General features: G+C 39.1%; 1 protein-coding gene across 1 annotated transcript; it reads right to left on the bottom strand.

Annotated features, from left to right (window-relative positions):
- Positions 1–3,359: 3,359 nt before the first annotated feature.
- nadkb (NAD kinase b) lies at positions 3,360–14,583 on the bottom strand. The gene is made up of 12 exons (XM_070919014.1): positions 14,456–14,583; positions 12,974–13,261; positions 12,778–12,861; positions 12,020–12,149; positions 10,069–10,174; positions 9,368–9,453; positions 8,471–8,573; positions 8,134–8,330; positions 5,593–5,692; positions 5,223–5,380; positions 4,445–4,527; positions 3,360–4,342 (listed from the first exon to the last, which is right to left on the bottom strand). The coding sequence occupies exons 2-12, from the start codon at positions 13,258–13,260 to the stop codon at positions 4,183–4,185; spliced, it is 1,494 nt and encodes a 497-aa protein (XP_070775115.1). The 5' UTR covers position 13,261; positions 14,456–14,583; the 3' UTR covers positions 3,360–4,182.
- Positions 14,584–16,288: the final 1,705 nt, after the last annotated feature.

Below are 16,288 nucleotides of genomic sequence, written 5' to 3'. Positions count from 1 at the left end.
TAGACCAGTACCTGGATAGACACAACGGTGAAAAGCAAACGGCTACGACAATGGGGAAAACAAAATTTAAAAACAAAAAAGAAGCCTTAGGGTGGATCTGATTCCTCCCACCCAAATGTTATTTGTTATTTATGTTAAAATGAAAACTGCCACCGACATGTTTGCCTGAAGACGTTGTCAACAGAAATCCATCAGACCAACAAACATCCCTGACGGAGGGTTTTCATTTCTTTTTCTTTCTTTCTGTTTTTGGTTTCTCATGTCATGAAGTAGCCTTTTGTGTCTTTTCAATTCAAACTCTTTTATTTATGTCCCCTGTCTTTGGTTACATTTGGATGTTTTGCATCTGAGGTCAAATCCAGGTCTTAGATACAGATGATGGAGAAGAGCTATCAGGCTAAACTGACCAGTAAGAGAAGACGTGCTGGTTTGTTTGACCCCCCCCCCCCCTTTTTGTTTTTTTTCATTGTCATCTTTGAGCTCCATGTTGTTGGTACAATCACGGTAGTTCTGGAGAAACCCAGAAAGCCCCTGTTCTTTCACCCTTTTTATTTTTTTGGTGTTTTGGTGCGCTAACAGTGACAGGAGCACACGTCACATCCTGTCGAATGCCAGTGAGTCTGATATCTTTCTCAGGCAGCCCTTAAAGCAAAGCGTGTCTGCTTTGAAACCTGAACTAAGCCAGATGGACCAAATCCTGTAGTTTACTCCAAGGAACCTAAAATAAAATCGACCATATTGTGGCTGGATTGAGTATTGGAGAGAAGACTAGTACGGCTCTTTGAGGTACTTGCCATTTTCAGTGAGAAAAAATGTTTTGGTTTTTTTTTTTATTAAATGGCCGATCATAGTGCAATCCTCTCCACAGTCTGAAGTACTTCTAGTTCATGTTTAATGTGGGACTCATCTTTAAGAGTAAATGTGAGCAACTGGGACACAGCCGGCGTACTTGATTTTCTTTTTTAAAAAAAGATTGCAGCATTTGTTGTACAACTAAAGCTAGCAGATATTAAGTTGACTGATTAACTGTCTATTTGCAAACAGAACCAGACACAAAGCAAACTCTAGTGCCAAACACAACTAACAAGGATGTTATGCATGCTGATTTAATACGGACAGTCGAGAGCGAGGGGTACGTTTTGTTAATTCGTTCATTTTGTAACTTCAGTGTCAAACTCCTCAAACCTTTTGCGTCTTTGGAAAAAAAATAAAGATCAAAAAGGCACAGCACAAGGTTGTTAGTGTGTAGCTAAACAAAGATTTTTTGGTCTCAATGAAACCGTTTAAAGAATTAAAAAAAAAAAAGGTGTTCGCACTAGACTCACATCCAAACCAGTTCTGTCTAGTCTCGCACAAGCCGTCATGTGTGAAAGTAAGTGGGCGTGCTTCATGAATCCAGCTCCACAGACCAGATGACCGTTTCATTTCCAGTCGAAGCCTAGTAACTGGTGGCCGTGGTCCAAGCTGCTCCATCACATTATCTTCTGTCTTAGATGCTCTTTTTAGTCATAGCGAGGATTATATTTAAGTATAAAAAATAGAAATGTATCATTTATATATGGATTCTATGGATATATCAAATATATACAAACTACTTACAGTCTAAGAAACTATAAAACAGCTTTTTTTTCTCCCCTTTTGTATTAGGAGGAATATAATTTTTAGTGTTTTTAATGCTCATTTCCTGTTTTTATACGATCATCAAGAGTGTACTCGTTATTTAAAGGCAACATCTGGGATTAGAAAACAGTGGGAATTTATTAGATATCAGAATTTTTCTGTATTATTATTTTTACATTCGCCACCGTAACGTTGAATGTGTGATCTGGTTGGTTCATTGTGCTCTGCCACGTCTGTATTTCTCTGTCAGTCATTAACCCGAGGTTATAAAACCAGTGGCTTGTATAACACTGACAGCAACCTGCCGGCTCCCGCTTAATCTGATGTGGCAGAAAGTCTCCTCACGGGGAAACAATATCTGAATATCTTCCACACAGCTTTCTGTACAGTCGTCCATCTGTTTTGCCTAAAAATGAACTCACCTAGACTGAATTTAGTAGTTTGTTCTCCTGTAATCCCACTGAGGTTTGTAGCTCTTCAACTTTCTAACTCTCTCATGCCTCCATGTTGTTGCTCGTTTCTTTTCTATTTTTTTTCTTCCCCAAACGGGCAAAGTGCATCTCTGTGTCCTGAGTTGCCAGTCGCTGTACTCTCAATATTGGCATAACCATTTCACAAAAGATAAAAAGACACATTCTCCCAGTTGTTCTTGACTGTTGCACAGTATCGGTCTGTTGTATATTGTAGTATTATTACTCTCTATGCTGCTGCTTCTCATCGCACATTTCTGGGGGAAATAAAAAGTGAAACTGTAAAAACATCCATGTTTTATCTCTGGTCATAAAAAAACATGTCTTTTGATCGCCTAGTTGTCCACATTTGGATCAGTGTCATTCTGAAGACTGTCTCATGCAATATTGGAGAATAATTTAATAAAACTGGATGTCTGGAAATATATCTGTATCTTATCATTGCAATAAAAATATAGAAAGCACACTAGTATTGTCTTATTTTATCTGTAATATATCTTTTCTTTTGGCATTATGTGTATTCTCTGCAACATAACATCCTGTTTTTGTTGAAAAGAATAATTGAATACCAGTATGACGTCATCCATCAGTGTGAAGACAGGTTTAAATCCTAAATAATCTGAGGCCGCTCACAAAGGACTTTAAACTCCATGGGCCGTTAATACCAACCTGCTGCAGGAATTTAATATTTATTGCATATTAATAATTTCTTTAAAAGTTCCATTAGCAGTATTTCTAAATAACTCAAAATGAGTTGTATATAGGGCTGAAACTAATTATTTTCATTAAGAATTTATCTAGTAATTATTTTTTTCAATTTATCAAATTTTAGTCTTAATACTTCATACAAGAGTCCCATATAAAACAAACGCATTTAAGAAAACCAGCAAATGTTTGGCATTTAATACAATGATTGATTGATTATCAAAATTGTTGCCAATTAATTGTTGATCGACTAATAGTGACAGGGTTAGGGTTTGTTTTTGTATACTTTGACAGAAATATTTTGATAGTTTTGAATAATAATGGCTTCACTTACATCTTTTCCTACTTGGTGAGAGGCAACCCCTCAGTTCAATAGTGAAGTTCGACACCAGCAAGTCCAGAGGTCCTGAAAGAACCTTAAAGCGATTATTTAAAAAACTCCAGATTTAAATTTAATGTCAAATAAGAATTTGTTTTATTGTAGCTGACGTTAAAAATAATCCTGCATAGCAGGATGACTCAGAGAGGTTGGGTTCACACAAGGATCAGACTTAACAAGTTGGCAAGTGTTTCAGCTTTATTTTTTATGCTACTCCCTTCTGCTACAGACTTTGACAACAAGAAGCTCCTCCAACTCCTTCTAGATATTTGGTTCTACAAGTTGCAATCTGACTTGTAAAAGTTATGAAAGCAATTTAAAAATGAAAAAGTTCTTTACAGCTACTGTTAGGGCGTACAGAAAGTAGACTCTGGAACAATCACACACAGTTGTCTTTGGCTGATTCAGTAAAAGTCAATTCAGTTTCAAGTCTTTTAAGCTCCCATCTTGAAAATATTTAAATATCACATTAAATAAATGTATCCTAGAATCCTGTATGTACACATTTACATTTACACTCAATGTATCAGTGTTTTTCTACCTATAATCCCACCGAGTTTATGCCAGTAACATCTAGAGTTTACACCATGATCATCACGTTGATCATTAACAAACACAGGTTATTCATTCAGAGTATTAATATATTGTAATCTTTAGTAACTGCAATAGTTTTTTTTCCCATTTCTATGTGAGAAACATGCTCTCTCCCTGTAAGCTACAGATAAAATTAGATTGTGTGTGAACTGGAATGTAATGGGATGCTTACTCACATGTATGACTCAGTGTATAAAATACTGTACATGCTAGTCATGTACAGGGACTAATGTAACACTAATTTGGCTGTAGACACACGTGCCTTCACAGTCCATCGTTTGTGTCGTGAAGATGTTTACAGGGTGGCCTTGAGGTTCTCCCAGAACAACTCTGATCCCCTCACTCTCACTCACTCAGCTGCTGAGAGCGTCAATTGAATGTCTTTAACGTAGGCCAGTAAAAACACCCGCTGATTCAGTTTTCTGTGTCCGATGAGTCCGAGACATCCGCCAGTCGCTCCTGCCTCTTGCGCACATTCCAGTGCAAACACTGAGCCAGGCTTTCAAACCAGTCGTACACCAGGTCATGGCAACAGATGGAGGGCACTGGGTAACAAGACGTAGTAATCTTGATACTGTTGGGAGAAAAGCAGGAAGCAAATTAATCTTAAACTGAAAAAGAAAAAGAAATCTGTAAAATGAAATGGCAGCTGACAATGACGGTTAATGAACTTTACCAGTCTCCATATTGGATCTCCTGTCTCTTCCTGCCATCAAACGACACCCAGGCGGTGTTCCTGGCATCAGGAGACAAGGTGATCTGTTTTGGGGGAGAAGAGGACAGACTTTCAGTTTCCAAGACAGAGATGTTATAAGAGTTATATAAGAGTCATGCTAGAGGCTCTGTGAGGCTGTTAACATGTCACAATGACAACGCTAACATGGTGATGTTTAGCAGGTATAATGTTCACCATCGTACTGTAGCATGTTGCATGCTAACATTTGCTAATTAGCACTAAACAGCTGATGCTGATGGGAATCTCATTAGTTATTAGGTATTTGGTCTTAAGAGTATTGGATGATGAAGATGATGGTGCTGGATGAAAAGTGATAAGAATTCATTCGTGGCAGTCCATCCAATAGCTGTTGAGATATTTCGGTCTAGACCAAAGTGGCTGACAGACCTAAAACCGACACCGCCATCCCTCGAGCCATGTCGCTAGCAGAGCTAAAAAGTGGCTTGGCAAAAAAAACCTGATAACTAGGAGCAGCTTTTAAGGATTTAAATTACATTACAAGTAAAAAGAAACCTGTGAGCTTATGCCAGGTGTGTATGAAGCTATTAAGAATAAAACAAATGCCGAACCTCCTGGAAATAGACAACATTGTCAATAAAAAATAAACATATATTTATAAGATCTGAGCTGAAACTGTTCTGGCAGCTCGTGATTCTCCTGATCTGTAAACAGAGCGCGTGTATTAAGATCAGTCCAGCCTCTTCCCCTTCAGTCTTACCATGAGCTCCACCCCAGCAGGGACGACGATGGGCCTGAAGGAGAGCGAGTGTGGGCAGATGGGGGTGACCATGATGGCGGGTACGTTGGGGTGGATCATGGAGGCTCCTGCTGCGGCTGCGTACGCTGTGCTGCCTGTAGGTGTGGACACAATCACACCTGGAGGACAGAGAGGACATTTACCACATTTATCATATTCATTTACCAGATCTGCTTCAAATGCACGTAGTTCTCTCTGTCCATGTTACCCTACTACAACAAATCACTTTACTCTGCTTCAGTTTGAGAAAGAAACAAGTAAAAAAAAAGTCAGCAAGTCAGGTCAGCAGAGTGAAATCGCACGACAGGAACAAATGTGTGACTGCACTTACCGTCTCCCTGCACTGAGGTGATGAGTCGCCCATCGAGGTATAAGTCCACATTGGACAGGTAGGAGGACGGGCCTCTGTCCACCACCACCTCATTCAACACCTGTACACACACACACACACACACACACACACACACACACACACACACACACACACACAGATTTAAATTAAGATTAGAAGAACTCCACAGAGGCTGCACAATCTTACAATTTGACATTTCAATAGTTTTTCAAAATGGTGATCATGTGGATTTTGGAGTAAAACTAAATCCTCTTTGGAAATATTCAGGCTTTGTACAAGCAAAATCAGACTCATGGTCCACTTAAATGAATCATGTTACTGTAGTGCCATCTATAGGCCAAATGCCATAAATGATTTCATGTGTTAATGTGCATCTACATATATATGCAATATATGAGGCAATAACAGGACATTGGAATGGAATATGGAAAAAACTAATGTTTCCTTTCCAGAGTCAGTCAAATATGTTCAGGAGTACAGAAGGAGAGCTGAAAAAATGGTAAAAAATCTGTTCACATAGGAACGGGCTGAGACTTAACTTATCTTGAACTAATGAATGAATCTAAAAAGGAAAAACAGAGTGTAAAGATTTTGTAAAGTATATAAATGGCCACATGGTGGCCCACCAGTTTTTCTTGGCTAGTGGCCTAAACCTGCACTAAAACATCTGTTAAGTAATTCTTGAGACGTCCAGCTTACAAACAGGCAAACAACTCAAAACTCAACCTCTTTGGCAGCGATGATGAAGACTAAATAATTGCACTGCTCCTGTTGTATAATGTGGAAAAGCTCTATATAGCCAGAGTGGTGTGGAGCACAATAGGGCAGTCTTCAGTATGTAATTTCTTTTCACAGACAGTAAATATGAAACAAGATTTAAATCAATTCACTCAATAAAAACAATAAATCAGCCAGCAACAGACGCAGGGCTACAGTGCATTACAACCCCACATTACACCAGGGAACTACAAGCAGAGAAAAATATTGGTGAGCAGACAAGCAGCATACAAATCATGTTCCACACTCAGTCAGTCACACAGCGTACTGCAGTGCTGAGCAGTGATGTCTGGCAGATGTACTGACGTCAAACATCCTGCTGGACGCAGCAGACGTGATGTAATGTGAGGTCAAACTCAGGTTCAGAGACCAGAACAATCCATCACTGTCTTTTATCGATGAGACGGAAAAAAAAAAGTGAGAATCGAAAGAGGAGAGGGCTGAACTGAAGATTACAAACTGCAGCTCTGTGTGTGTGTGTGTGTGTGTGTGTGTGTGTGTGTGTGTGTATGACTGCAGCAGTGAGGCATGTTGTTTAGTTACAGAGTGTGTCAGACCGAGAGCGTCAGAGCTCATTAAATATCCATTCGGCGTGGAGTGCGCTGCTGACGCCACGGTCTCCACAGCAACTGGCTCTAAAAGAACTTCACAACATCCGACTTTCTCTCCCGTATATGCGCCCAGCAGCTTTATTATGACTGTCGCCAAGGAAACCCGGCTCGCTCGCTGAGCTGTACACATGTACGAACGCACAAACACACCCAGAATGAAACAGACACAAGGGACACACACACACACACACACAGTAAGCCTCCATCATCTTTACGGGCTTACAGCATCATTTTTATTGGTGTGATCAGGAATGAATAAGGAATAAAGAGGACAAAATGTGATCATACGAGCCCTTTTCAGCCAAATATTCCCAAGAACTTTGGAACCACACGAACTAAACCAGAAACTAAAAGTTCTCCTTTAAACATCCATGTTTGTGTTTCCACTGCATCTGAAGCAGCATGAAGATTAATCCAATCACTGATTAAAAAACAACCGCATTTGAGACGCAATTGTCACACACGAGGACACAACAATAAAGAGTTATCCTGTTGTTGTTTACTGTTGTATAGACCTAATGAATGAATGCAAAAGGAGACATGCAGAGGAGGAAAAGGAGAATGAAAACTACGTCAGTCTCCAATGTTCTGCCTGCTGAGTGATTTAAGGTCATTTGTCTCTCTTTGGTACGTATCTGCGATGAAACAATCAGCTAATTAACGCTTGCTTCTCTCGTTTGCTCGCTTTGTTCTCGCCTTTGCGCTTTGCGTTTCTCTCTCTCGCTTGCTTGTGCTCTCAGCTCATTTGCGTACAAGCTCTCTCTTTATCTTGATTTCTTTTTAGACAAGTCGAGAAGCTGACAACACAACTTTGTTTCTAAGGTCAATAAACTTCATTAGACATGTCTGATGTTGACTCCAGTCTCACCCAGTACTTTCTTATTGTGTGAATAAAACTGTGTTGTGGCAGCTGAGAGTGTGGAGTTTGACCAATCAAAGGGAAAAGGGGCTGCGTCTTTTCCCTGCTTTGAGTATTTTTTAGATCAATAAGTCCTCTCTATTATTATTATCTACTATTCAAAGTATTGGGAAATGACCGCTATGACACTTTGACAACAAAGAGGTCTCAAGGACAGCCAGAGGCTCATATGTGCCCAAATGGACACTTCTTCTTATGCGTCTCGGTCCTCACCTGTAGCTGCAGGGTGACCTTGCCGGCCTCGCTGTTGGCGTGTCCATGAGGAAGGAGTCCGTTGTGTTCCTGCGGCGGCTGCTGCTGCTGCTGCTGCTGCTGCTGCTGCTGCTGCTGCTGCGGCTGGCCTGCTCTCTGAAGCATGTCCTTAACTACTTTCACCTTCAGTCGACTGCGCAGAGTGATGGCTGCGTTGCCTGATAACCCACATACAGACATGCGTTCAAACATAAGCGCACACACAAAATCTACTTATTGTACTGATATGTGTCGAGCTATTTTAACGACTAAACCAAACTTTCAGGAGACCAATAGTTCATATGAAACTGCACTCTACCTTCAAACACTTTGGCCACTTCGGTCTTGTATGACTCAAACTTGAAGGGCGTGAGGAAACCCAGAGAGCCGAGGTGAAATGCCATAACCGGAGGGACGCTGCCCTACAGAAAAGAAAGTCATGTCGCCATAAAAATCAGTCAGACCGCTCTACTGGATTCACACTTCTAAGCATCATGACCCAAAAACTCATCTGTTTGCTAAACTACATTTAGTACACAGTACTGTACACATTTGGTATTCAAATATTTTACCTTGTACTCTATGGTTATGGTATATCTTATACACATTAAACTCATGAGAGAACTTATTATGAGCCATTATACAGTAAACTACTAAACGGTATATAGTAGCCTCTTCACACAATGTGTATACAGAGACTAATTTTAGAATCACAGAATAAAAAATGCAGTTTTGAATTTTCAAAAACAATTAGCCATAGCTGTCATTTGTTTTGTTTGATCTTCAAATGATGTTCAGCAACCTGATAGTGAGACATGAGGTGGCAACTTCAAAAGGCAAATAGTTTCACAGAATTTGCTGACTTTTTTCTTTTTTGCAGTGATCACAATAGGATTACGACAAGTCGTACAAAAACAGAAAAGAGGTAAAAAGCAAGCAAGTCAACCTAGAGAAGGAAACCTTTGTAAAGTAAAGATAAAATACGATGATACCACATCAAAACATCTGTGTTAATCACAGATTTGTAGATTTGACAGTATTAAACCCAAAGGTTAGAAAGGACAAGATATGAGAAATTATATTTCTTTTACTGGATTTAAAGGAATAAATACAGAGACATAATGTTGCCTTTTAAAGTAATTTCATGTAGTCTAAAATGTTTAAGCCATGTGAGTTCAGCTTGCTTGCAGTGATCAACCGATAAAAGTGTGATTACCTGGAAGAGAGAGGAGGCGTAGAGCAGAGTCCCATCTCCACCAAGACAGATGATCAAGTCTATGCAGTCAGAGATATCATCATAACCTGCAGGCGGGCAAAAACACGGCTATATTCAATATGTTGTTTTCATCTTTACAGCATTATACTATGCACAAAAGAAAACTCTTGATAACTGGTTCTGGATAACAACGTTCTCTGTCCGGCAGCAACTGCGTTTACAGCAAGAAAAAAGCTTCATGCAATCCTTTGGAAATAAATATGGTTATCTAACAGACCAAAGGAAACAACAGAAGACAACAGAAGACCGCAGTAAAATATTTTCTATAGTATTAATGTGATCTAAAGTCATATTTAGCTTTAAAAGCAGAAATGAACAAAGTAGTCGAGCACAAGAAAGGACATACTGGTATCTCACCTTTTTGTGAGAGCTCATAAAGTATTTTGTATTGCTGTTGTTTAAACTACTCAACAGAACCACCATTAAACACAACAACATTAAAGTACTTCTTACATATTGACATATTGTCCTCAGAATGAGTACCTTTAATTTCCACATTTTACAGCTGAAACTTCTTCACTTTTACTTAACTTTTATCTTTAATATCATATCTTACATCATAGTATTATCCAAATGTATGCCATTAGTTCAGCATTGTGTCTTTACTGTGTGATAGGTTTTAGGACACACGGGAGTCTCACCCTCTCTGAAGGTGCAGAGCTGATTGCGGATGGACCCGAACGCCTCGTCCTTTGACAGCGTAGCGTCGTCTGCTACCCTGCGTTCCACGTACACCATCATCTGCTTCTCCTGATTCACAAAGACACACTTTGGTGACGACAGCCAAAACACACACAGATGCCTCACAAAAGTAACTCTTTCTAAAATGAAGTTGAGCATGTGGCATGTGTAGTTTAATATGACGATGTTTGTATGGAATGCAAACACATGGGTTCTTGTTGCACAAAGCACAGCTTGTTTTGGAAATGTGTGGCCCGAAAAGTGACATAACTGCATGAAACCAGACTGTAACTTTCACCTACATGTCTGCTTAATTTTCTGGATTCATTTTGTTAAGATTTGTTGCTCTTCAGTGCCACAAATGTTTCAGTGGACATTCTGTTCTTGGACACATTTTTCTCAGCAGGAACATGGGTTTAGTTTACTAGTGGCCAAAGACGAAACTAACTGAAATAAAGGAAATGGACAATCTAAGCTCAAAGTCACCCCACGGATTTTAATACAGGCAGTAGAGTAACATTGGAAAACAACCATTTTTTAATTATTATTGAGATACACACAAAATGCAGATTTTTCATCTGTAAAGTATTTTGCCACGATTGGCCTGTCCCAAAAAGAAATTTGAGTGCTGCAGGTGGAGGTGGTGATGGTGTTGTTGATGGTGTCACTACAATACTGAGTTCAATGCAGTAAAAGAACATAGAGTGCATCTGCAGCCTGAGTGACATTGCAATTATTTGAATGTTAAGTTCAAATTCAAGTTTATCTCATCACAAACCCAGAGTTTCTGCAGGGTTCACCAAGTTAAATTTAAGACTCTTTTAATTCCACATTGAAATACCAGTTTCACGATAATAACGGGCAAAGTATTAAAGTGTGATGGAAAACCCTCATACTACTCAGACAATATGGCCTAGAATGATTTATTCTTAACACGTTTTTGTTAGTACTTCTCAGCAGTACATAACAATACTTCCTAATGATATAATTAATCAAATTAATGTGACCTGGGCCCAGATAAGCAGCAAAAACTGGATGGATGGATTAACTAATGAAAAATGTGTTTATAGCTGCTGTAACTGGCAGTAGTGCCAGTGTTTGCTACAGGTCTGACGGTTCTGACAGACCACAAAAAACATTACACACACACGCACATCCACTGTCTCAACAACCTCACTTTTAGTTTAATAATCAACCATGTTTAATACCATCTAAAGCCTGAATTCAAGGCTATTTCAGGCTTTTCAAGACTTGCAGATATCCTGTAGCCAAAGGTCCAAACCCTCTGTGTGCTTATAATCAGATTGAGGACATTCTATATTATTTGTCTCTAATTCTTTCGAAGAATCAGCTTTTAACTTTTGGCAGTTTATTCATTTTTAGTCAACTATGTTGCTCTAGATGTCTGATCGCAGTTTGTGCTGTTTTTATGGCTGCTCTTTTGTTTGATACACACTAATCTGCCACACAGCAATGTTGAAAATAAAAAATTTGCTCCGAGCTGAATAATCTTATAATCATTACAGTTCGCCTGAGATCAGTTGTGTAGTTTGTACACCCCCACGCCAACATGACAAAAGGCTGGGACAAAAATGTAAATTCTGAGATTCAAAGCAATTCTGAGATTTTGAAACTTCAATTGTGTACTGTGCCTGAACACACCTCAGATTTATATGATCAAAACATTTTCGGATTGGGTCCGAAATGTGTGCAGTAACCACAATTAAGAGCATCTCAAGACATCTGAAACAATCAGAATCTGTTCCCTGTCTTTTTTTCAGATGCCACAGTCTGCCTCCTCAATCACACATTAACATCATAAAACATTCATCTCGTAAAACATATATAATAATAAACATATAGTATATATATATATATCTGTAGTACATATCAAATCCTGTGATCCTGTACCTCCACTAGAAACCTGCAGAGCTCCTTGAAAGGCTCAACTAGACTCTCATCTCTGATCTTCCTGATGACAAGCACGTTGACAGGAGGCTTATTCCAGGTGAGCCGCTGGCTGGCTGGGTCCTGGATGTGCCTGGGACACGGAAACAGACACACAAGTGAGTAAAACAAACACACAAATGCACATATTTAACACACACACAATCAGTACCTGTCAATAATATGTTATAAACAAACAAACAACCCAGATATGCTATGTACAATAGCAAAGTTGACTGTTAATCACATTGTCTTGCGACTTTCATTCAGTGTGTTGGATCCCGACAAGTTCCAAGTAAAGTCAAATGCCACAATGATACCATGTCTTATAAACAGCTGCAGTCATTCATTAACTGTTATGACACTGTAACGTCGGTCGGAGTGACGTCCAAACTCCAAACATCAGATTATAGAAAAACTCTCTTTCTTTCTCCTCTTTACCGTTTGTCTCTCTCCTCCTTTGCGTGGTGGATGACAGGCATTGCGCAGGTAATTTCGGATCTGTGTGTGTTTTCAGATCAAGTCCAAGGAAACACTCTTGAGACCAGGTGACAATAAGCATCTGTGGTCTGTTCTCTTAGCCATCCCATTTCATGTCACATCCAATCACAGCATTCTCATTTTATCTTATCTCACACGGTTACACAAGCTTCTCTGTGTCAACGTCCCCGACAAACAGTTTGTACACACAAAGTTTCGACTCATTCAGCACTCATGCTTACATGACTGAAGTTGGGTTGGGAAGAATGCAGGCTTTGGGTCCGAAGTGAGTGGCTGGATACGGTCCATGTAGAAAGTGGGCTCTCCTGTGTGGAGGGAAAAAAGAGGAGGCCAAGTCAAGACACAATCACCTCATGTCCGGGGCAACAGAGTTGAACCAGTGGCACGGGGGACCAGCTGGCAACCAGCAGTGCAAACCTCTTAGGAGAGCTTTCCGCTGTGTCGCTCGCCGAGCCAGAGGGCTCCAAGTGCTCGTGTTGGCCTGGCAACCTCCGCCGCTCGATCTCCCAGAGCAGCTGTTCATGACCACCCCCCCGTCGCTGCGACCTCGGCCCCTTCCGTCGTCTCCTAGGTGACTTGGACGGGTGCTCCCTGTGCTTGGAGGACCTGGCTGACTCTGACAGCTGACCTGAGGGTGCTGAGGGTCGCACCATGCCTCTGTCTGCCAGGGGCCCCGATGATGGACTGGCCTCTGAGTTCTCCATTCTGCAGGAAAGCAACACAGAAACATCTGTTTTATTTTGGCAATTTAAAGAAAAGAAACAATCTATAAGATTCTATGAATTACTGAAAATACTAAAGTAGAGCTGAAACAATTAGTAGATTACTTGAGTAGTCAGTTCCAAGAAATTAAGTGCCAACTATTATAAATCATTTTAAATCATTAATGAAGCTAAAATGCCAAACATTCTCCAGCTCTGCTTTTCTATGTTTTATATCACCATAAATTTGGGATTTTTAACTGTTGGTCAGACAAATCAAACACTTTAAAGACATCATGACATCAACACCTCGGGGTCTGGAAAAAATGACACTGGACATTTTCACTATTTTGTAGACAAAATGATAAATGATAATAATAAACGAACTGAAGAAAACAATGGTGGTAAATCTTGACAATGAATAATACCATCAGTTGCACGTGTATGTATGAAGACCATAAATTCAACTATTTTAAGAGTTATACATAACGTAACTTACAGTATAACTACTTAGCTGACTACAACCAAAGGAAATGCTGAAGGGATTAACTGATAAAAAACAGGTTAATGAAACAAAGCCTTTTTCCATTTCACATAAATAGAAAACTACTTTTGTCTATGAGTTTTTTTGCCTGTTGACGCTTTTAAGACTTAATCTGAGACTGAATACTGGATGGGGTGGGTATGTGCCCTTTCAGAGTAAATATTTAACCTGGAAAAATCGATTTATTAATCACTCAAGTCATTAGTTTATGTCCTACAGCAAACAGACTATATTGATTTGCCGCAGCACACAGTCAAACCTTAATTGAACTATCCAACTAATGAAATAAGGGGGGAAATAAATCAACCAGCCTAACGTTAACTTAACACATATCAAGTTAATGTCTGCAATTTTCTTTTTAGCATTAACCTCAACGCTATATTCACATCGGAATTAAGGCAAAATTCACTTTTTCTTTCCTGTGTTGTTCAACAGTGACCTTGGCCCCAAAATTAGTGAGATAAGCTGACGTCTACGACACACGACTCGTAGATAATAAGCCAACGGACACAAAAACATCTGAATAACTGTCAGAAGTAACTGTCAGTCAGACACATTTAAAAACCGTTGGTCTGTTGACACCGAACGTTACCTAGCAGCTAAGCTAGCTAACTAGCTAACCGCTCTGAGCCTGTGTACAAAATGAAGCCTTACTGTGTCAGAAAGAAGCAAACATGCTCATATCACTACTACTTCATCAGGACTGGAGTGTGTTTAGACGCTAACAAAACGTGTATTTAAAGACAGACGGCGCCGTCAAACTCTAAAAGCGGAAATGTTACAAAACAGTGCATGACCGCCGGGAGGAGGGGGGTGGTTGACGTTTCCTGCGGACCGGTTCAGGGACATCACCGAGAGCTGATATCTGCGCAGGACGGCTGTTCGGTTAAAGGAACAGCGCCATGTTTGGTGACAGAATTACAACCACCAGCAGGGCATGGAGCGAAGCAACTGGAGTGATCCACAGTTTTTAATTATAAACGGTGTTTATTTATAATCCATTAATACATAGACTCTGTTTATTGGTTTTTGATCATACCAATATCAAAAAGCCATATAATATACAGACAAGTGCAGATACACGATTAACGATGCAACAGAAAATTAAACAATAAATAAAGAAATATAAAAGTGTGCTGATAATTATAATGATATTAATACTATATAATAAATATTCTTTGCTATGTTATACTACACATTATATAATTCCCAATAAAACCAAAGTCTTTCTTTTTGCACTATAATTAAAAAAACTCATATTACATTGATATGGCAAATACTGTACAAACCTTGTGTGTATAGCTATAATATATGTATAAAAGCAACTGTATATATTGTTTGTAAGTAAATGTAGCAATACCACAGTGTAGAAATACTCTGTTACAAGTTCCTGAATTCAAAATGTTAAGTAAAAGTACAAAAATATATAGTACTCAAAATATATATGGAAGAAAATAGAGGTCATTAATATTTTGAGCTTGTGAAATGATGTTCACAAATAATTTCACAGCCTGCAGTTGTATATCACCTTTTGTGTGTATGTGAAAAAATGTGCATGCTGGTATCTGAATGTGTAATAAAGTTTTGCAGCTGTAGAAATATTTTGTGCATGTGTGAAAACGTTTTGAGCACACAGATATAATTTGCACATGTGTAAAAAACCTGGATATTTTGTGAGTTCAATGAGTTTTCTCCAGGCGCTGTATGTATGTGTCAGTCCTGTGATTGACTAATAAACATTTTTGTAAATTCTATTATTGTTGTTGAGTCTCTCTGCATGATGGTCCAAAAGCTGATTTCTAAGAGTCTTTTCTCCTCTGCCAGGAATAAAATGTGGCATAAAGATGTGTTAAATAGCTGTAATAATGATAACATTTATTTATACACAGCAAGTTTATCAGGTACACCTAGCAAAAACGAATGCAGTCTGGAACAACAGCAGTCCAACAGATAATCTGTTAATAATTTATCTATTGTGTCATGCAAAAGTGCCCAGCCCACTATTAAGACAAATGCTGTTGGAGTGGTGAAACAAGACATGAACATTTTTCGATTTTTCACAATTTCGACTAAAGAAGTTCGTGACAAAATATTAGAAACACCTCTAATGCAAAACATCTTGATAAACTACATCCTCGAAAAGGATCATAAGGTTTAATCAATATCTCTCTAACTTTATTGCCTTTATGAAGGTGGGGTTAGATGCAGGACTGCTGTATTAGTTTTACCTCAGTGTACCTAATAAACTGGCAACTGGGTGTGTTACAGGTTTACAAAGTGCTTTACAAACATAAGAGCAAATAAAACAATTAACATAAAAAAACATGCCAAATATAAAATCTTAAGAATTGTGAGAGAGTTTTCACTCTTGAATCCAGGATTTTTAAAAGATAGTGTCAGATGTGAGTAGCCAAAATCAACAGCCCCATTTCATAGAAAAGTTGCCTTCAGACTGAGAATTATTAGAGTTCTCCAACAATGAATTAA

This window comes from Enoplosus armatus, chromosome 14, assembly GCF_043641665.1.
Source record: "Enoplosus armatus isolate fEnoArm2 chromosome 14, fEnoArm2.hap1, whole genome shotgun sequence".
Taxonomy (NCBI): domain Eukaryota; kingdom Metazoa; phylum Chordata; class Actinopteri; order Centrarchiformes; family Enoplosidae; genus Enoplosus; species Enoplosus armatus.
Note: the sequence above shows the minus strand (reverse complement) of the source record. Positions and strands in the feature narration are given on the sequence as shown.